At 38.9% G+C, this 21,875-nt stretch overlaps 2 protein-coding genes across 2 annotated transcripts in view; both read left to right on the top strand.

The window, feature by feature from the left end:
- RUSC2 (RUN and SH3 domain containing 2) overlaps positions 1-21,875 on the top strand; it is a 445,432-nt gene that overhangs the window by 250,836 nt on the left and 172,721 nt on the right. The window lies entirely within an intron of this gene.
- Positions 1-21,875, top strand: part of LOC138162689 (phospholipid-transporting ATPase FetA-like) — a 144,052-nt gene that overhangs the window by 66,095 nt on the left and 56,082 nt on the right. Inside the window, exons 7-12 of the mRNA XM_069090062.1 lie at positions 615-676; positions 2,517-2,589; positions 3,105-3,175; positions 4,299-4,381; positions 5,001-5,159; positions 8,539-8,627. Of these exons, the coding sequence (XP_068946163.1) occupies positions 615-676; positions 2,517-2,589; positions 3,105-3,175; positions 4,299-4,381; positions 5,001-5,159; positions 8,539-8,627 (537 nt within the window). The remainder of the gene's footprint in view (positions 1-614; positions 677-2,516; positions 2,590-3,104; positions 3,176-4,298; positions 4,382-5,000; positions 5,160-8,538; positions 8,628-21,875) is intronic.

A 21,875-nucleotide genomic window follows, 5' to 3' on the forward strand; every position in this document is an offset into this window, starting at 1 on the left:
TATAGATTGTTTTGTGATTAGGTTCCAGGGTAAAGTAGAGACATAATATTCAGTAAGACTGGGTTTGATATATCTGTCTCAGTATCATTGATGGAGTTGGCTGAGTCATGATGAAGACCCTTGTTCTCCCTCTGTAGACGTTTCTAGTATCTGACCCATCCCTGGCCCTCTGAAAGATCTTACTTACATAGTTCATTCCAATATGATTTGAGAAGCTTGGACTAAGAGTTATATTTATGCCTTCCATTGGTGTGTGGAGGTTGAAGGATAACAGGAATATCACATGAGACCCTCATGGTAAAGAGCAAGCCCTGTCATCATCAAACTCGGCCAAGCACATGTGGAGATGGTGCTATCATTGTTTTACACTGTCACTGTTCAATTCTTGTCACTGACCAGCCTTCCTGAGGTAAGTGTTTTCTCAAACAAGAAGTTTAGAAACATGGTAAATTTGACAGTGGCAGTATAAGAAGAGATTTTTTTTTAACTTTGGGCAAGTTTCCAGAACATTTTTCCATCACATGCAAATGTTTCTGGATAGTTTCCCCTAACTCTAATTTTTTAAATCAAAACTTTACTATTCTTTTTTGAACATTTTTCTTTTATGTTTATAGTTTAGGCACAAGAGTGACAAGCAACTCAATAATCGACCTGCCTTGGTGCTAGTGAATGGCAGGTAAGTGCTTGTGATTGGGGGCCTGAGGGGCACCAAGAGCAGGACAAGCATTTCTTGGATAGGATGACTGTGTTCGTCATATTTAGTCGGGCTGTCATTAGAGAAATAACAGGTGCCATTAAGTAGGTAGCATATTGGACAAAGTATTGGACTTGGAGTGTGCAACTTATAAGTTCAATTCCTGTCTCAGTTGCTGGCTGTTTAACCCTCAGCAATGATACCAGTTGACCTCTCTGTTCTTCATTTTTCTCATATGTTAAATGAAAGGATTGAACTCTAAGGTCCCTTCTAACTCTAAAACTATGGTCCTTAGCATAATTCACTCCAGTAGTGATACCTATCAGTTTTTAATATCCATTCAACAGTAATATTCCATATACATGTTGTAGCAGCAAGCACCCCCAGCACGTCCTCAGGGTTTGTTGCACATACAGGTTCTTGGATCTGCTTTGTTAAAGGAAAGCAAGTCAAAATGGGTTAACAAGCTTACTTTAATCAGTCAGACATATATCGTTTACCTTGTTCAGGGGAAATAGGTCAGCACCCCGAACTTCAAAGTATACAGGCAGAATTATCAAGACAGAAACAGATCAAGTAGACAGATTTCCAAACTGTCCAACCATTACATCCATACCCAGTCAACATCTGGGTTTTTCAAAGCCGGGGGACTCTCAACAACGGCTTCCCAGAATTCAGATCAAATCACAGAACACTTCTCAAAGTGAGTCCCAAAACAAAGCTACACATCAGGGCTTATATAGCCTTCTCCTGGCTCAGAGAATGTAACAACCTTTTGGACCCACTGGCCAATCAAGAAGTATCAACTGAAAACAAGCCTCCCTCCCCAGTCTCCAGGTGCACTTTAGCCTAGGGGCAGGGAAGATCTTTAAATTTGCATTTCCATTACACATGTACAGAACATTATACTTAATGCTACAAGGATAGACAGAGGGTTACAGCATGGCTCCTGCCATTGTAGAGGTTATAGTGTAAAAGGAGAAATAAAACATTTACATAAATAATTATAATGTAGAGCAAATACAGAATGTTCCAAAAGTCTTAATGCCCTTTTAAGCTTTAATTGCTTAAAATGGCACTAAGACTTTTGGAGTACTCTGATGAAATACTTTGAGAGCCAGAAATATAGTGCACTGTGGGATGCCAGAGAAGACATTTTGCTTCTGATTGAGGTGGAAGGGGTACAGGAATGCTTGATGGAAGAGGTGGCATTTGAGTTGAGCTCTGAAGGAGAAGTATGATTTTGACAGAGATTTGGTGGATAAATTTCAGGTGGACATCTTTCAGGTGGACATCTCAGCAGTCTTTAGAAGGGATTGGTGTTAATTAGCTGGTCCTGTGTCATTTTCTTACAGCATTCTAAGCGCCATCAGAGTTTGAATTCCATTCCCAGCCACTGACCCAGTATGGATTTCTAGACACAGTCACTTAAGAGAAATCTGTAGGTTTTTCCTGGTGGTCAGGACTAGCTGGCACCTGTCTTGCCTCCCAAGGACACACAGGAAATCCAGCAGCTGGGAGGACTTCATTGGTATGTCCAGGGCCTCCTGCATGCTCTGGATCTAATGTTTCTGGGAAATATGGCAACTCAGAAAGAAAAGTTGAGGGGACCCCTTAACAGTCCCTAGCATTGTAAAGAAAGTACTCCCTAAACTACAGCATAAAGTGAGTCATTATTCATCAGAACTCCACTAGAGTTTTGAATCCATTCCTGCAGCTGAGACTTTACTCTGGGACAGTCCCTGCCCCACTTCAAGCATCATTAGCTTCTTGGCCTCGCTGGCCCAAGAACTGTGCTGTTTAAAGGGTCATTTTCCTGCAGGGTGAAGGAAGAAAAGTGGATGAACATCAAAGTGGGAGATATAATAAAACTACAAAATAACAGTCCTGTCACAGTAAGTACCTCACTTACCTGTAACTTAGTATCTTTTAGCTTCAGTGAGTTCTACAGCTGCTTCTGTTACCCTTGCTTATAGTAGCCTTGCCCAGCACCTCTGAGGAAGCTTGACTCCTCCCCATTTCATTCCACAGCTTTAACCCAAGTTTGAGGGTTTTTTTTATAGGGGAAGGGGAGGCAGGGAGCTGACTTTTATAGAGAATTTGGGTTGAATATGACAGGACATGGTCCCAGTCTAAGGAAGTCAGTAATGTGTATCAAGTCCTTGAGTTTCAGTCACCATCTCTATCATGGCATCCTTCTGAAAACCTCACTGTCATCTTTCCTCCCATTGATACTATTGGCCACATGATGTTGGCAAATTGTTTAACTTCATACAGGGCTGCTGCAAGAATCAAATAAAAACCAAGTATATACGGGCATTACTTTGTAAAACTATGAAGATCTATACATACATGAAGGATTGTTCTTGTTAGTATTATTCCTTATCTTCTTTAACTTCTCTAACTTCAGGCAGATGTGCTTTTACTATCCAGTAGTGAGCCCTGTAGTCTGACCTACATAGAAACTGCAGCACTAGATGGGTGAGTATACCAGCTCATGGTTAGGTTAGGTTAACAAAGCCAGCAGTGTTAGGTATCAGTAAGTCCAACAGGTGTCTTCTTGATACATATCAAGAAAAAGTTGCTCTTCATTAGGAAAAAATATGGTAATGTTGAAAAATAAATAGGTTGTTTTTCCAGGTGCCCTGGTCAAGAGAATTGTACTGAATATTCATGCTTTAGGTAGGCATTGGACTAAATGGCCTCTATGGCCTATTCTTCCCTAGGTCTTCCCTTGTATTCTCCTACCATGGTCTTGAAGAACCAAGGTCACCTCCGTACCAAGAGGTAGCATCACAACAGGACTTTTTTAAAGAGTGTGCAAAATATTTTGGAAAGTTTGGAATTGTTTCACAGAGCTTAGACGTAAAATTTTTGAGATCATTTAAAGAGTCTACATCTACATTGCTTTAACATTTAAAATCCTGTCCAAACTATTTCCCCAATCTTCTCTGTGTCTATTAAGTAATATAAAGCATCTTTAGTTTTTACCTCAATTACCATTGCTTTATTCAGATGCTATTAATCACTGAGCAAGTATCCATGAGGTTTCCTTTGGGCTTGTGTGAAGACACACGTGCAGGAGTTTCAGCCCTTGAATTTGCTGTGCTAAGGAACCCAAGCTTCCTTATAGGAACTCTGCCTTCTGTTTCTAAGCCTCATCTCCAGGGCTCTCGTTGCTAATTCTTCAGGATCTCTAGTTCATCTATATCAGTATGAACTCAGGGACATAGAGAGAGAAGCTTGTTAGTGGAGTTACAACTTCAGGAATAGTGCTTAGCTCTTCAGAACCATCTAGTATACTTACTCTCAGGAAAGAGCCGAGGTTGTGCTCTTCTGAGGGCAGAGGAGCATGACCCAATTCCATTTTAAATATAGCATATTTTCTGAAACCCCTTGTAGGCGAGTATGAGTACATAGATATGTGCTTCTTTTAGTTCCCTTACACACATATGTATGTGTGTATGTGTATATACACACACACACAAATGGACAATAACTTGTATATATAATTTTATTTATATTTCATGTGTTAATTACAAATATGACTACATATATATATATATATTAATATATATGTATGTATGTATAATTTTGACTCCAGGGAGACCAACTTGAAAGTGAAGCAAGCCCTGACTGTCACCAGTAACCTGGGAGACAACCTGGAGAAACTGACCACCTTTAAAGGTAAATTAAGAAATTAGATTGCTTTTGGAAATTGTCGGGTTACTTCATCATTTCAAATTTAGATCTTTTATATATTGGTAAAATTGTGTTCCATGAACTTTTGTTATTCAGTTCTTTTTCTGTGTATGTGATCAATACCACATGCAAAATTCATTCCCTCTGATATCCAGAAAGCATTGTCTTTCTATAAAGAAATAAGGAATCATGAGTACCCAAAAATGTAATGAGAAGTGATGGGAAGAGGGTGGGAAATGTTTGCTTTTTGTTGTTTAGTCATTTTTATTAGTGTCTGACTCTTTGTGACCCCTTTTGGAGTCTTCTTGACAAATATATTGTAGTGGTTTGCCTTTTACAAATGAGGAAACTGAGGCAAACAGTGTTAAGTGACTTGCCCAGGGTCACACAGCTAGTAAGTGTTGGAGGTTGAATTTGAACTTAGGTCTTCCTAACTCCAGATCTGGCATTCTATCCAAACGTACCATGTAGCTAGCCCAGTACATATTTAGGAAAGGAAATAACTTATTTCTCTACTGCCTGTGGACTTGGTCTCCACATCCCAGGACATACATACGATTTCCTCCATGAGCCGGAGCTCTCTCATTCCTTTATCTTTCTTCAGGTGAAGTCAGGTGTGAGCCTCCTAATAACAGACTGGATGAATTCACAGGAATATTGATCCATGAGAATGAAAAGTATGCCTTGAACAATGAGAAGATGTTGCTAAGAGGCTGCACCATCCGGAACACAGACTGGTGTTATGGCCTCGTGATTTATGCTGGTAAGTTTCACTAAATATCTTTGCCAAAGCTGTAACCTACAGGATACCATTAAAATGTGGCCACCTTTGTCAGTACTGTTTTCTTGAAATGGCAAAAACAGAGCACTTTGGATTGGCTATGCTATTCATATGTGTCTGTGTGGGAGGTCTGAAATTCTTAGTGTCTTAAAAAAAATTCCTCGGCATTCTAGCTGTCTGCATTAGAGTCATTCTGTGTTGAGCTTACAGGCCACACATTAATCTTTTCAACTATTCCTAGATGTGTGAAGAAAAGTAAACACATTCAAGAGGCATAGAGGCAGGGGGAAAATATAGCAGCATAAGGTGGGGGGAAGAATACAATTCTGGCATTTTTATGTGGAGAGTACTTAACATAGAATATTCCCACAAAGAGTATCTTACTGGAGATAATACAGACATCACCAGTATTCACAAGGAAGGAGAAAGAAAGAGAATATCAGGAGGGAACATGATACTGACTTCAGTTCTTTGTTAAATTTGTGAGCTCATTGATTTGGATAATTCAAATCATGCAGATCATAATGCATCTATGCCTGCTCATCCTGTTTGTATATTGTCCATGTCTTCCCTTAACTCTGCTGTAGGGGTCCACTCAACATGCTAAAGGTTTGTCTCTAGAAATCTTGATATTTCATGGATGCCAGTAGAGTATGTGAGCTCTCTATTAGTTAAGCCTTGATATTGCTTATCTTTTTTTTTCCAGTTATACACCTCTGTGATAACATACATTTATGTCACTTCTGTGAAAGTTTTTATTTTTATTATGTTTCAGTCTTCCTAAGCTTCATGTGTTTTTCTGTTACCCACTGAGTGATCTTTAACTTTACTTCTTTGGAAATTATTATATCTCTTGACTCTCAGCCATACACCACTGGATGAATATTGGTTTAAAAAAAAAAATCTGGGCACTTGTTTCTCAAGAGATACTTGAGGTCATTTAAAGAACTTCTGTTTAGGGCGGCCAGGTAGCACAGCGAGTAAGAGCACCAGCTCCAGTGTCGGGATGAACTGGGGATCAAATCCGGGCTCAGACACTTAGCACCCACCCAGAAACACCTGGCCGTGTAACCTTGAGCAAGTTATTTAACCCGGATTGCTTAAGAAAAAAAAAAAGAACTTCTGTTTCCCAAAGGCAATTCAGCCCACTTTCCTTTTCAATTTTGGGCCCAGTTAATTATTGTCCATTTGCAGTGTTATCTATCCAGCTGTTTATCATATGGGGAGAGAATACATCTGATATATGATACTATTAGTAGCATCCTCTTCCAAGCAGAGGCAGGGATTTTCCCAGGCCATGAAGTTGAGGTAGGGAAGGAGAAGAAGCTCCTTTCTTCCCCTCAGTGCTTCATGTCAGTGGGCTGACCATTGACTTCAGCCAAATAATGGGACACCTTGGATTTGTCACTTCCTTCACACAGTGGGAGCAGGACTTAAAGTTCCATGAGACATAAAAGAGAATTTATTAAGAAGAGTCTTCATATCCTTCAGAGTACCATAGCTTTAGAGACCCATGTGGTCTCATACTCATAGGACTTCGTCAACTGAAAAGGAGGGTAAAGTGACTAAGAGTCACAACCTGGGTCAAATACTTGGGACCACTTTCCTAGTTGAATCTTAGTCTACAGGGCCTTTTCTCCAAAGTCCCTATCCGAGAACCAAAAAGATATGAAATAAACATGTTCTCTACCCACAAAATTCTCATTAACCAAGTAGTAATAACTTGGAAGAAGGCAGAAGCAGCCTCACTGGTGTTACTAAGTCAAGAGTTTCTGCATCTCGCTCATTTGGCTCTGTGGTTTCTGGACTGTGAAAAGCTCTATGGAGCCTAGGAGTCTTAAATGTCAAGAAAGGAAAATGTACTTTTAATGAAGCTTTGCAAAAAGAATAATATCCTTTGTCAGACCATGTGTTCTGATTTTTGGCTGAAAAAATGTTACCACCATATTAATATAACAGAGTTCCTATCTCTTGTTGTCTAGTATGATATTAATTATATTTGGGGAATTGCTTCCTGTTGACCCTTAGCCACATTTCTATGTCTTCAGACTAACACAGCTGAATGAAAAAAAAAAAACCAATACTGCATGGTAGGAGTTTTGTATTCTTGATGTTCAACCCCTAGGTATGAGGGCTTGCCAAGCCCTTTTCAGGGTTGATTATTCACCTTTGGTGTCTACCTGATTCACCCAGTATCACCTGATACTCCAAGAAGCTGTAGCATGCACAGTGGTCACAACCCAGTAAACCATCTGGGCAAATAGGACAAACCCAACTGAGGGTAACCAAGAGGTCTCAAACCTGTTGGTGATTTAAAGGGATGTCTGCCCCAAACACATGAAGACTTTCCCCAGCAGAATAGGCAGATGAGAACAGTTTGTTCCAGCGGCCATAAAGGTACCTGAAGCAGGCACTATGGAGTGCTCAGAGCTTGGTCAAGCATCAAAGACACCAAGGTCATCTACTGCATCCTGGGCCATCGACCAGTCATCTTTACTTTTGTCCTGCTACTGGATTTCAGTGACTCAAGATGAGGGAGTGAGGCTGCAGACTTTTCTGCCTCACAAATCTAATTCATACACAAATCAAGACATTACCCATGATGTCGCCAGTCCTCTTCGAAAACGAAGGACAAGCAACAGTTCGTATAATCGATGACCAGGAGGAATAACAGTCAGATGGCAAAAGGTCAAATTTTTTACTTTTTCAGATTTTTACTCTGAGTTTCCCATGTTGACTCTTCCTTGGTGGATGGTTTTCAGAGTTATTTCTGTTAACCATGGAGAGTTTGCTACCACATTGTTCCTCACCACAGAGGTCTTAACTATCACCTCTGTTCTCAGCAAGCCGTTGCTAAGTTCCCCCATTCTTCCCCTCCCCAACCACTTTGCTCTCATACTCCCACTCTGTTTCTTCATTTATTGTGGGAAAGCTATATCACTGGTTTAGAACTTATGGACTGAATTGCCCTTGTAATGGAGAACACTTCCCAAAAGTTTGTGGTTCCCATTGTCAGGAAATTTTCTTACCAAAAAATGTTCAGCTCTTCTATAAGTGCCTGTCTATGGAAAACACCAGGTTCTCAGAGCTCAAGAAAGGAAGAGGTATGAAGTTTCTATAGACATTTGTTATTGTTCAGTCATTCAGTCATGTCCCACTCTTCAGACCCCATGAACCAAGCAGCCAAGCCCTTCTACCTTCCACTATCTAAAGACATAGCAGGTACTTAAATTTAGAAACGTGACTTCCCTAGTATGTGTTGGGGACAAGGACCTTTCCCCAGGGCCTCATCCTCTTATACTGCTTTTGCTTGATTCTGAATAAAACTGGTTATTCCCCATTACACCTGTGTTTGACCTAGGTCACGACACCAAATTAATGCAGAACAGTGGAAAGAATATCTTTAAACGGACAAGCATAGATCATCTTATGAATATCCTTGTGTACTGGGTAAGTCAAAGAATTTTCTCTTCTTTCCTTTACAAGTAGACAGACTTTGTGTAGGAGTAACTCATGTTTCCAATGTAATAGTCAAAAAGGAAGGAAGGAACACATTATAAATCTGAAAGTTCTATGTAATATAATGTGTTAACATTAAGGTTTTCTTAAACTTACCTCTCGGTTACTGTGAGGATCAAAAGAGATAATCTTTGTAAAATGTTTATTAGCATAATGCCTGGTGCATAGTAAGGAGGTGGGGGATGGGAAGAGGATCAGTGTTTACATAACACCTACTATGTGCCAGGCACTGTTCTAAGCACTTTACAAATATTATCTTACTTGATCCTCACAGCAACCCTGAGAGGTAAATTTAAGAAGTTAACATTTATATATTGCCTTAAAGTTTATAACATGCTGTCTTCACAAAACCACTTTGAGCTAAGTAGTACAAGTATTATTATCCTCATTTTACAGCTAGGTCCCAATTAATGTGAATAATGAATCCTATGAAGGGTCACACTGTTTGAATTTGCACTAATTGAAATTATATGTACATGTAAAATATGGTCATTTATTCCAGCCCATTGGAAATATGCAATGGAAATTTTTTTTAAATTAGCCTTTTCATTTATTTATCAACATGAGAGGAAAGGATAAGAAAAATATATCTCTGATTCAAATTTATCACAAAATAATAGTTATAGAAAGCAAAATTTAAAAATTAAAAAAATTACTATGTTATCTAAAGATGAAACCTATAATGACAATGTCATTATTGTCATTTATATTATGTTAGCAGCATAAACTGGACTGTCTTCTTTTCCTAAATCTTAATACATATTGGTGGGGTGGCTAGGTGGTGCAGTGAGTAAAGTGCCGGCCCCGGAGTCAGGAAGACCAGAGTTAGGTTCCTGCCCCAGACATTTAACACCCACACAAATAAAACCTTGGGCAAGTTACTTAACCCCAATTGCCCTCCAAAAAGCAAAAAAAAAAAAAAAAATACATATTGGTAGTTGCAGGGTGCTTTATTCACATTTTCATGAATTTGCATATTTGTATTTTGACACATGAACCAACTGTAGTTGGATGACTTGAGACATTATCTAAAATCTTATTGCACTAAATGCAATATTGTTGTCATTGCAATATGTTTCAATCAGTAGGCTAAAATAACTTAAGACCCATCTTCAAAAACTGCTTTAGTAACCCATGATTTCTTATTTTGCTGCTAAAGAACCGGAAGTATTTGATGGTTGTAGCCTCTCAGAACCCAAGGATTTCAAGACCAATAAAAAATACAGATTTTAATTTAAAATCCTCTTCTGCATTACCTTCTAATAAAAGTGTTAGACAATCCTTAGATGCTATAAATCCAGGTTCAGTTTTTCTTCCTTCTTAGAAATGTAAGTTATGGGAAAAATCCTTTTCTAGAATAAGCCTGGTTTTTGTACATTAAGAATTTGTTGATCAATGTATCTATCTTCAGTTATTTTCTTCAAAACATCAGGATGCTGTCTATCCTTAGGTTCAGTGGCCACTTGTTACATTTTTAGTTCCAAACTGTCTCCCTCCCTCCCCACCTCACACTAGGGGTCACCATTTGTCATATATGTGTACACACACACACACACACATATATGTATGTATATATGTACACATGTGGGTGTATTATATGTGTGTATATGTAAGTAAAACCATACTATGCATACTTCTATATATCAATTCTTTCTCTGATGAAAATAAGCAATATAATAATATAAGGAAGATAGCATTTTCCTTCATGGGTCTTTTTGTAGTTGATATGAATATAATAATCAGAATAACTTAGTTGTTCAGTTATTCTCTGAGTAGTATTGATGTTACTATATACAACATTCTCTTGTTTTGCTCATTTCACTCTTCATTATTTTGTGTAAGTCACCCCATGTATTTCTGAAATCAGCCTGCTCATCATTTCTTAGCACAGTAGTATTCCATCACAATCACATACCACAACTTGTTCAGCCATTCCCCAGTTGATAGGCATCCCCTCAATTTCCATTTCTTTGCCACCACAAAGAGAGCTGATATAAACATTTTAAAACATGTAGGTTCTTTTCCTTTATCCCTTGTCACCTTAGGAAACAGATCTAATAGTGGTATTGCTGGGTCAAAGGGAAACACAGTTTTATAACCCTTTGGGCATAATTCCAGATCCCTCTCCAAAATGGCTGTATCAGTTCACAGTTCCACCAATAGTGTAATAGTGTCCCAATTTTTCTACATCCTGTTCAATATTTGTCATTTTCCCTTTCTATCATTTTAGACAATCTGATAGGTGTGAGATGATATCTTAAAGTCATTTTAATTTGCATTTCTCTAATCAATAATGATTTAGAGCATTTTTTCATATACTAGAGATAACTTTTATTTCTTCACCCAAAACTGTCTATTCATGTCCTTTGACTATTTATCAGTTGGGAAATGACTCATATCTTATAAATTTGACAAAGTTCTCTAGATGTTTGAGATATGAGACCCTTATCCAAGAAACTGTCAATAAAATTTTTTCCCCAATTTTCTGCTTTCCTTATAATTTTGGCTATGTTGGTTTTATTTGTACAGAAGCTTTTTAATCTAATGTAATAAAAATCATCCATTTTACATCTCACAAAACTATCTCTTTCTTGTCAATTCATAAATTCTTCTCCTGATAGGTAATATAGTCTATGTTCTTCTGATATCTCCCTTTACATCTAGGTCATGTATCTATTTTGACCTTAACTTGGTAAACAGTGTAAGATATTGGTCTATACCTAGTTTCTGCCAGACTGCTTTCTAGGGTTATTTCAGAGTTGTCACCACTTATAGCATAACCAACAAGTGATCATCCAGTCTTTGCTTGAGGACCTACAATGAAAAACTTAGTTCTTTATAAGGCAGCCTATGCTACTGTTGGATAGCTCAGTTAGGCAGTTTTTATTAACATGGAGCCTAAATTTCCCTCTTTTCATCTTCTACCTATTACTCCAAGTTTTGCCTTCTGGGGCTACAAAGAACAAGTATAATCTCTACCCCCAGAAGATAGTATTTAAGATAGATGAAGTCATGCTACCCATAAGACTTGTCCCCTTCAGACTTAACATCACCAGTTCCTTCAACTAGTCTTCATTTGGCCTGGACTCAAGGCACATCTCTATATTGGTTGCCTTCTTTTTACTAATGTTGCCCTCTTCAAGGTCATCCATAACCTTTTTGTTTTTAAATTCAGTGACATTTGTTTCAGTATACATTGCCCTTGATCTCTGTGCAACATTTACTACTGTTGACTGCTGCCTCTTTCCTTGGATACCATGACACTGTACTCATATTACTTCTATTTCTCTGATTTCCCTTTTCTCCATCTTTACTCCTGGCTCTTCTATGTCTTTTCATCACTTAAATGTCGATCCAGGGAGCAGAGAAGAGTCAGGGAGTTACCAGAGTTCTCTCTAAAAATCCTCTGAGGGCAGCCAGGTGGCTCAGTGAGTAAGAGCACCAGCTCCAGTGTTGGGATGACCTGGAGATCGAATCCCGGCCTCAGACACTTAGCACCCACCCAGAAATACCTGGCCGTGTAACCTTGAGCAAGTTACTTAACCCCAATTACTTAGGGGCAGCCAGGTGGCTCAGCGAGTAAGAGCACCAGCTCCAGTGTTGGGATGACCTGGATCAAATCCGGGCTCAGATACTCAGCACCACACCCAGAAATAACTGGCCGTGTAACCTTGAGCAAGTTACTTAACCCCGATTGCTTAAAAAAAAAAAAACCCTCTGAATAATTTTAAGTAATGCCTCAAAACAAATTCTGGAGCAGCAGAACCCACAAAAGGACAGGGTAAAATAATTTTCCATCCAAAGACAACTTTAGAAGGTTGACAGGAAAGGTTTGTCACAGTAGGGTGAGAATGGAGTACAGTTTAGTTCAGGCTGCACCAGTGCAGACCAGGCCCCAGCAAACCAAGAGAAGGTCTTGGGGAGTGATTGAATCAGCAGCAGCAGCCACTCTGTTTCCAGAGTTCTCAGCCTGCATATGGTAAGGGAGTCAAACAACTGGTTAGCAGGAGATTGTAAGGGTCTCTTTGCTAGCACTAAAGGAGGACTCTGTTGCTTTGCCCATATTTGGATCCAGTTCCCAGTCCTTGGGGGCAGTACCTGGGCAAGGAGGAGCAAGCAGTAGCACACCAACAGTGGAACAGAAACTCTTGTAACAGTTTCAGGGCAGAAAAGAGTGCTTGTGGTCACTCACAGACTAGAGGACAAGCCAGGAGAGTAGTAAACACACCTCTTCTTAGATCATACCATTTCTGAAGAACTGAAAACTTACAAGTCCCTAGAAGTAGCTCTGAAAATATCTGCACAAAACCCCTGAAGTTTGGGACAGTGCACCCTCCACCCTGGAAGCAGAGTCCCACTTTAGCAAAGGATTAAAAGTCAAGAAATAGTCTGGAAAAATGAGCAAACAACAGAAAAAAATTCTGACTCTAGCAAGTTACTATGTGACAACATATGCTCAGAAGACAACAAAATCAAAACTCCTACATCCAAAGCCTCAAAGAAAAATATGTATTAGTCTCAGGACATGGAAGAACTCAAAAAGAATTTTAAAAATAAAGAGAGGTAGAAGAAAAATTGGGGAGAGAATGAGAGTGATGCAGGAAAAATCATGAAAAATGAGGCAACAGCTTGGTAAAGGAAGCACAAAAAATACTGAATAGACCAAATGGCAAAAGAAGCACAAAAACCCAATGAGGAGAAGAGGGCTTTGAAAAGCATAATTAGCCAAATGGAAAAAGAGGAACAAAAATTCATTCAAGAGAAGAACACCTTGAAAAGCAAAATTGACCAAATGGAAAAGGAGATAAAAAGCTCATTGAAGAAAATAATTCCTTAAAAATTAGAATTGAGCGAGTGTAAACTAATGACTCCATGAGAAATTAAGAAACAAAACAAGAGTCCAAAGAATGAAAACAAATAGAAGACAATATGAAATATCTCACTGGAAAAACAACTGACCTGGAGAATAGATCCAGAAGAGATCATTTAAGAATTAATGGACTACCTGAAAGCCATGATCAAAAAAAGAGCCTAGACATCATCTTTCAAGAAATTATCAAGGAAAACTGCCCTGATATTCTGGAACCAGAGGGTAAAATAGAAATTGAAAGAATCAACCAATTACTTCCTGAAAGAGATCCCCAAATGAAAACTCCCAGGAATATTATAACCAAATTCCAGAGCTCCCAGGTCAAGGAGAAAATATTGCAAGCAGCCAGAAAGAAATGATTTAAGTATCATGGAGCCACAGTCAAGATGATACAACATTTAGTAGCTTCCACACTAAAATATTAGAGGGTTTGGAATATGATATCCTGGAGGGCAAAAGAGCTAGGATTACAACAAAGAATCACCTACCCAGCAAAACCAAGTATAATAATCCTTCAGGTAGAAAAAAAAAGGGGATATCCAACGAACAGAGAACTTTCAAGCATTCCTGATGAAAAGACCAGAGTTGAATAGAAAATTTGACTTTCAGATACAAGACTCAAGAGAAGCATAAAAAGGTAAACAGGAAATAGAAATCATACGGGATTTAATAAGATTAAATTGTTTACATTCCTACATGAGAAGATGATACTTTTAACTCATAAGAACTTTCTCATTATTAGGGCAGATAGAAGGAATATAGACAGATGGCACAGGAATGAATTGAATATGATGAGATGATACATTAAAAAATAAAATTAAGGGGGGGGGAGAAAGGAATGCACTGAGAGAAAGGGAAAGGAAGAGTTAAAATGGGGTAAATTATCTCATATAAAAGAGTCACAAAAGAACTTTAACAGATGGGGAATGTGACAGGGAATACTAGAACCTTACTCTCATCTGAATTGGCTTGAAGAGGCAATAACATACACACTCAATTGGGTATAGAAATCTGTCTTATCCTATAGGAAAAGAAGGAGAAGGGAATAAGAGAAGGGGTGGGGGTGCTAATAGAAGGGAAGTCAGATTGGGGAGGCAGTAATCAGAAGCAAAACACTTCTTAGGAGGAACAGGGTGAAAGAAGAAAGAGAATAGAATAAGTGGGGAGAATAGGATGGAGGGCAAAAAATTTTTAAGCATATTTCTCTGATAAAGGCCTTATTTCTGAAATATATAGAGCAGTCCTGCACAACAGACAGTCTACCACCAAAGCATTTCGGGGGCCCAGCAAAAAATGTAGGGTTGCAACTGTGCATTCTCCTGTTTGTCACATGACCCTCAGCAATAAATCATCATCAGTCTGTCTATAGTCTAACCTGTCTGTGACCCAAAGAAGTTTACAAATTGTGCAAGTTTAACAGAGAACTGAGACAAACTTACCAAAATAAGAGCCATTTCCTGATTGATAAATGATCAAAAGATATGAAGTCACTTTTCCTATGAATTAACCAAAGTTATTTATAGCAATATGAAAAAATATTCTAAATCACTAATGATTGGAGAAATGCAAATTAAAACAATTCTGAGGTTCTACCTCATACCATTAGATTGGCTAATAGGATGGAAAAGGAAAATGACAAATGTTGGAGGTGATGTGGGAAAATTAAAACACTAATTACTGTTAGTGGAGTTGTAAACTGATTCAATCATTAGGTAGAGCAATTTGGAACTATACCCAAAGGTCTATAAAACCATGCATACCCTTTGACCCAGCAATACCACTACTGGGTCTGTATCCCAAAAGAGATAAAAACAAAATGGAAAAGGGCCTATATGTATAAAACTATTTATAGCAGATCTTTTCTGATGGCAAAGGATTGGAAATTGATGGGATGCCTATCAGCTAGGGAATGACTGCATAAGTTTTGTGGTATCTGATTGTAATGGAATACTATTATGCTAAAAGAAATGATGAGCAGGATGCTCAGAAAAACCTGAAAAGGTTTACATGAATTGATACAAAGTGAAATGAATAGAACCAGGAGCACATTGTAGACAGTAACAACAATATTGTAAGATGATCAGCTGTGAATGACATAGCTATTCTAAGCAATACAGCAATCTAAGACAATTCTGAAGGACTTATGATGAAAAATGCTGTCCATCCCCAGAGAAAGAACTGATGGAATCTGAATACACATCAAAGCATAGTTTTTTACTTTCTTTATTTTTCTTGAGTTTTTTTTTTTTGGTCTATGGTTTTCCTTTACAACATGATTAATGTGAAAATATGCTTTGCGTAACTATACATGTATGACATATCAAACTGGTTGCCTTCTCAATGAGGAGGGAGAGAATTTGGAACTCAAGATTTTAAAAACAAGTGGGGAAAATTTTTTTATGCATAATTGGGGAAAATAAAATACTAAATTAAAAAAATGTCAATCCATACAGTTCTAAAATTCCTGGTCACACCAAAAACAATAGAATGTGAAGATAAGATTGGATATAAAGGATATAAAAAGGAATGTGATTCTGGGAAAAGAAAAAGTTAGAAGTAAGTCCAAGAAGGATGGCCAAAACAGTTCTGCCATAAAAGGAACCTGACTAGGTGACAGAGTGGCTAGACCATCTAGCCCTGGAGTCAGGAAGACCTAAGTTCAAATCCAGTCTCAGAAACAAGCTGTGTGACCTTAGGGGAACTCAACAGTGTGCCTTAGTTCCCTCATATGTAAAATGAGCTGGAGAAGGAAATGGCAAATCATTTTTTGTCTTTGCCAAAACAAACAAACAAATGAGGTCATGATAAAAGGAAAAGATAAGCCTGCCTACTACATAGGTGTTATATTTCTTTTGTGGGTTTCTGGCTTTTGACTTTGAGGTTGCTTGCCAGTTGTTTTCTTGGATCTCTGGAATTGGACATTGGACTGCACACATTCTTACTTCTTCTACCAGCACCCTACTCATCACCCTCTTCCTGGAGTATTTTATTGGATTCCTTCAGCTGGAGGCTAAGAAGCAAAGGGTCCACAATCTGTCAGTCAGTAATCATTTTTTAAGGCCATACTATGTGACAAGGGAGTAGCAACTGGAGTGATCAGGAAAAGCCTCATGTAGAAGTTGAAGGAGTGCATTCCAGCAAGTGCCAAGGCACAAAGACAGGAATGGAGTGATGTGTCTGAGAAACAGAAAAAAGTCCAGTTTGACTGAATTGTAGAGTTGATGAAGGGGAATAATGTATAATAAGCCTAGAAAGGTAGGTTAGAGCTAGGTTGTGAAGGGCTCTAAATGCCAAACAGAAAACTTTGATTCTAGAGGTAATTGTGAACCAGTGGAGTTTATAATCACATTAGCAGCTATGTAAAGGAAATCAAAGAGAAGACTTGGGGCAGAGAGACCAATTAGGATGTTATTGCATAGTCTACAGGAATAGAATGTAACAGTAGAATGCTCCTTGAAAACAAGGACTGTTTAATTTTCTCTTTGTATTACTATCCCCTGGCAGAGTGGCTGCAATATAGTAGGTGATTAATAAATGCTTGTTGATTGATTTTGTAGGCAAGAGATGGGTGATAAGAGTCTGAACTAGGGTAATAGCCATGTGGGTGGAAAGAAGACATGTGAGAAACAAGATCTGGTAACTTTAGACATATAGGGTGAGAGGATGAGGAGCAAAGGATGGCACCTAGGTTGTGAAACAGGGTGATTGGAAGAATGGTGGTATCCTTGACAGATCTGGGATACACAGAGCTAAAATAGTCCTTGCTCTTAAGGAGCTTACACTCTATCAGGAAAGACAACACATACATATGTAACATAAATATAAAACAAATATGAAGTAGTTTTGTGAGGGAGGGCACTAGCATTCAGAAAAATGAGAAAAGTTTTCATGTAGAAAGTAGTGCTTGAATTGAATCTGAAGGAAGTAAGGAAAGCATCCCAGCCATGGGGGACATTCAGTGTGAAGACAGGACAATTTAGCTGCACCATAGATTGTGAAAGGTGAGTAATGCATTGTGAGACTAGGAAAGGTAGGTAGGAGCCAGATCGTGAAGGGTAGTAAAAACCAAACAGGTATTCTATTTTATAACTGGCATTTATTGAGGAAAGGAGTAAGATGGTCAGATGGCAGGGGAGGGGAAGGGGGCGAAGTCAAGATGGCAGAGTAGAAGCAGGACCTCTGCTGGGCTCTGGCGTCCACTTTCCCTAATCCATGTAAAAGGAGACTCTAAACAAACTTTGGAGCTGCAGAACCCACAAAATGACACAGAAAAGCTGACCTCCCGCTGAGGACAGCCCAGCAGGCCAGCGCAGTGCTCTGGGATCTGAGCCCAGCCCCACACTGAGGCTTTAGCCCCAGGGCAGGCCTGAACAGCCACTGGCCAGAGGGGCTCCAGATCAGCAGCAGCTGTAGCCATTTCCAGATTTATCAACACATAGATGCGAAGGACAAAGTGAGAGGTCAGTGATGTCTGGACTTTGGGACCCAGTAAATGGGGGTGCATGGCTTAGACGCCACGCACAGACAGCCAGCTCCACATGGCAGCTTCAGCTCCTGGCCTGCAGAGTGTAGGGGAACCAAGCACCAGTCTGAGGGGTAATCGCTATTGCTTTAACTTTCTTGGATCTGGATTGTAGTCTAGGGTGGAGGTACTAGGGTGTGTCCAGCTTGCCAGAGCATGTGGAGATCTCAGAGAGGGCACCCATCTAATACCTCCGGCAGCTGAGATAACCCCAGCGTTTGGGACTAAAGCTCCCCTGTCTGGTGGCAGAGTCCTACTGTGGCAAAAAGCCCAGGGGTCAAGTGACTGAGGGGCGACATGACCAGGCAAAGGAAACAAAGCATACAGAAGATTCCAACTTTAGACTCCTATTTTGGGGACAAAAAGGAGCAAAGCATGGAACAGGAGGAAGACAGTGAAGTCAAAACTCCTGCACCAAAAGCTTCAAAAGAAAATACGAGCTGGTTACAGGCCATAGAGGACCTTAAGAAGCAGATAAGAGAAGTGGAGGAAAAACTGGGAAGAGAAATTAGAAAAATGCAAGAAAATTATGAAATGAGAGTCAACAGCCTGACTGAGGAAAATAACACCTTAAAAAATAGACTAACTCAAATGGCAAAAGAAGCTCAAAAAGGCAATGAGGAGAAGAATGCCTTAAAAAGCCAAATTTGCCAGATGGAAAAAGAATCTCAAAAGCTCAATGAGGAGAATCATGGCTTCAGAATTAGATTGGAGCAAATGGAAGCTAATGACTTTATGAGAAATCAAGATGCTGTTAAACAGATCCAAACAAATTAAAGAATAGAAGGCAAGGTGAAATATCTCATGGGAAAAACCACTGACCTGGAAAATAGATCCAGGAGAGATAATTTAAAAATTATTGGACTACCTGAAAGCCATGATCAAAGGAAGAACCTAGAAATCATCCTCCAGGAAGTTCTCAAAGAAAACTGCCCTGATGTTTTATAACCAGAGGGCAAAATAGAGGTTGAAAGAATCCACCAATCACCTCCTGAAAAAGATCCCAAAAAGAAAACTCCTAGGAATATTTTAGCCAGGCTTGGAATATGATATTCGGGAGGGCAAAGGAGCTGGGATTAAAATCAAGAGTCACCTACCCAGCAAAACTGAGTATCATGTTTCAGGGGAAAATATGGCCATTCAGTGGAAGAGAGGACTTTCAAGCATTCTTACTGAAAAACCAGAGTTGAATAGAAAATTTGACATTCAGATACAAGAAGCAAGAGAAGCATGAGAAGGTAAACAGGGAAAAGAAATCATAAGGAACTTATCAAAGTTGAACTATTAATATTCCTACATGGAAAAACAATAATTACAACTTATGAAACTTTTCTCAGTAGTTGAAGGGAATAGAAATATATATATATGTATGTGTGTGTCTATATATGAGGGTATATGGGCATATGAATACATATGTGAATGTGTGTATATATGTTTACAGGTATACATAGAGGGCACAGGACCAATTTAACAGGAAGGGATGATACTTAAAAGGTGGAATTAAGAGGTGAGAGAGGAATATAATGAGAGGAGATGGGGAGAGACGGAATGGGGTAAATTATCTGATACAGAAGAGGCAAAGGAAAATGGTTACAATGGAGGGGAAGAATAGGAAGGCAAAAGGGAATGTGTCAACCTTATTCCCAGTGAATTTGGCTTGAGGAGGGAGTGAAATACACACTAAATAGGGTATCTCACCCTCCAGGACAGTAGGGGGGGAAGGGGATGGTGGAAGGGAGGGCAGGCAGGGGGGGAGGGAAGTTGGGAGCACCCACTTTTGAAAAGGGATGGGATCAAAGTAGAGAATAGAACAAGTGGGAGGCGGGATAGGAAGGAGCGAAATATAGTCAGTCTTTTACAATATATCTACTATGTTATTGTTTTTCATTAGCCACACATGTACAACCTATAATGAACTGCTTATCTTTCCAGTAAAGGTGGGAGACAAGGGAGGAAGGGAATGAATCTGGAAGTGAAAGTTTTAAAATCAAATACTCAAATATATATGTATATATTATTATTAATACTATTTTACATGTAATTGGAAAATAAGATATACAGGCACTGGGGCATAGAGATCCACTGGAAAAGTCGAAAGGGGTATGGGAGAAAATATGGGAGAGAGCAGACTGGAGGAGGGGATATCCTGTGAGACTGCTATTTTGGGGCGGTGAGTAGGGGAAAAATGGGGACAAAATTTGTAACTCAAAATCTGGCGGAAATGAATGATATAAATCAGAAGTTAATAAAGTATTTGAAAAAAAAAAAGATGGTCAGATCCGAGCTCAAGGATTAGATAGAGTCTGGTTTGGAACATGTTGATTTGAGATTCCTACAGGACATCCAACTTGAAAAATCCAGTAAGAAGTTGGTGATGTGGGACTGGGAGACTGGGACTGAATATATAGATATGTGAATCATCTGCATAGAATGATAATTAAGCCCATGGAAATTGATGGAGTGATCAAGAAAGAGAAGAGGCCTCAGGACAGAGCCTTAGGAACTAGCCAAAGTTAAGAGGTAAGATATGTATTATGATCAAACAAAGGAAATTGAAAAGAAGACAGGAAAGGAACCAGGAAGAAGTAGTATCACAAAAACTCAGAGGAGATTATCCAGAAGAAAAAGGTGGTCAACAGTGTCAAATGCTGCAGAGAAGTTAAGGATGAAGGTTGAAAAAAAGTTGTTAGATATAAAATTTCAAGCATTTATTTTTGTTTGTTGTTGTTCAGTCATTTAGTCATGTCTGACACTTCATGAACCCATGGACTGTAGCACTTCAGGCCCTTTTGTCTTCTATTTCTCGAAGTCTATCCAAGTTCATGTTTATTATTTCATGCCATTATCTATCTGTCTCATCCTCTGCTATCCATTTTCCTTTTGCCTTCAATCTTTCCCAACTTCAGGGTCTTCCAGTGAGTCCCATCTTCTCATTATGTGACTAAAGTATTTAAGCTTCAACTTCAGTATCTGACCTACCAGTGAATACCCTGAATTAATTTCTTTTAAGTATTGAATGATTTGATATTCTTGCTGTCCAAGAGACTCTCAAAATTCTTCTTTAGTACCACAGTTAAAGCATTTATAGAGAATTCTTTAAGGTTTGCAAAGCACTTTACATAAATTACCTCATTTGATCTTCACAACAGCCTTGTGAGGGGTTCTCCTATTATGCTTCTTTTTAAAATTTGAATTTGTTTCAGTGATATTGATATTTTAGAAAACAGTTTAAGCATAACATGGATTTTGAGTTTGCTTATTTTAAATTTCATCCTTAAGAAACAAGAACACAGCAGAACACTGCACCACTTCACAGTAATTTCCAAACTATAGCCCTTCTGATGCCTACTTCCACAAGCAGACTTCAGGCATTTTTCAAAGTGATATGCCATACTTATTGTCTGTCTTAAGGCACAGAAGGGGATATAGGTAGAGGAAGGTTGGCTTGAACTTCCTTCACCATGACCCAAGCCCCACCTTCTGCCATGACCTCAGTTCAGCCCTCTCATCCTGGAGTTATGGTCAGAAGAGGTTCCCCTCTCTCTTGTGGTTGTCGACTTTGCCAGCCTGCATTTGGGGCAGTCCAAGCTCCCCTACATAGCACTGCTACTATTTATTGTAATATTTGTGTATTTTGTAACTATTTAACATGTAAAAATGGTGCTACCCTTTTCATTACATTTCAGTCTGTTTTTTATATGTAATTAACAAAATCTCTGAGTTTTGCCCCAACCCCATCTTTCCCATAGGTCTTGTGGTTTTTAAATTTCATTATTTTTCATAGCTC

This window comes from Petaurus breviceps, unplaced genomic scaffold (genome assembly GCF_028583685.1).
Source record: "Petaurus breviceps papuanus isolate PSGF00001 unplaced genomic scaffold, PetGlider_PUasm1.0 120, whole genome shotgun sequence".
NCBI lineage: Eukaryota > Metazoa > Chordata > Mammalia > Diprotodontia > Petauridae > Petaurus > Petaurus breviceps.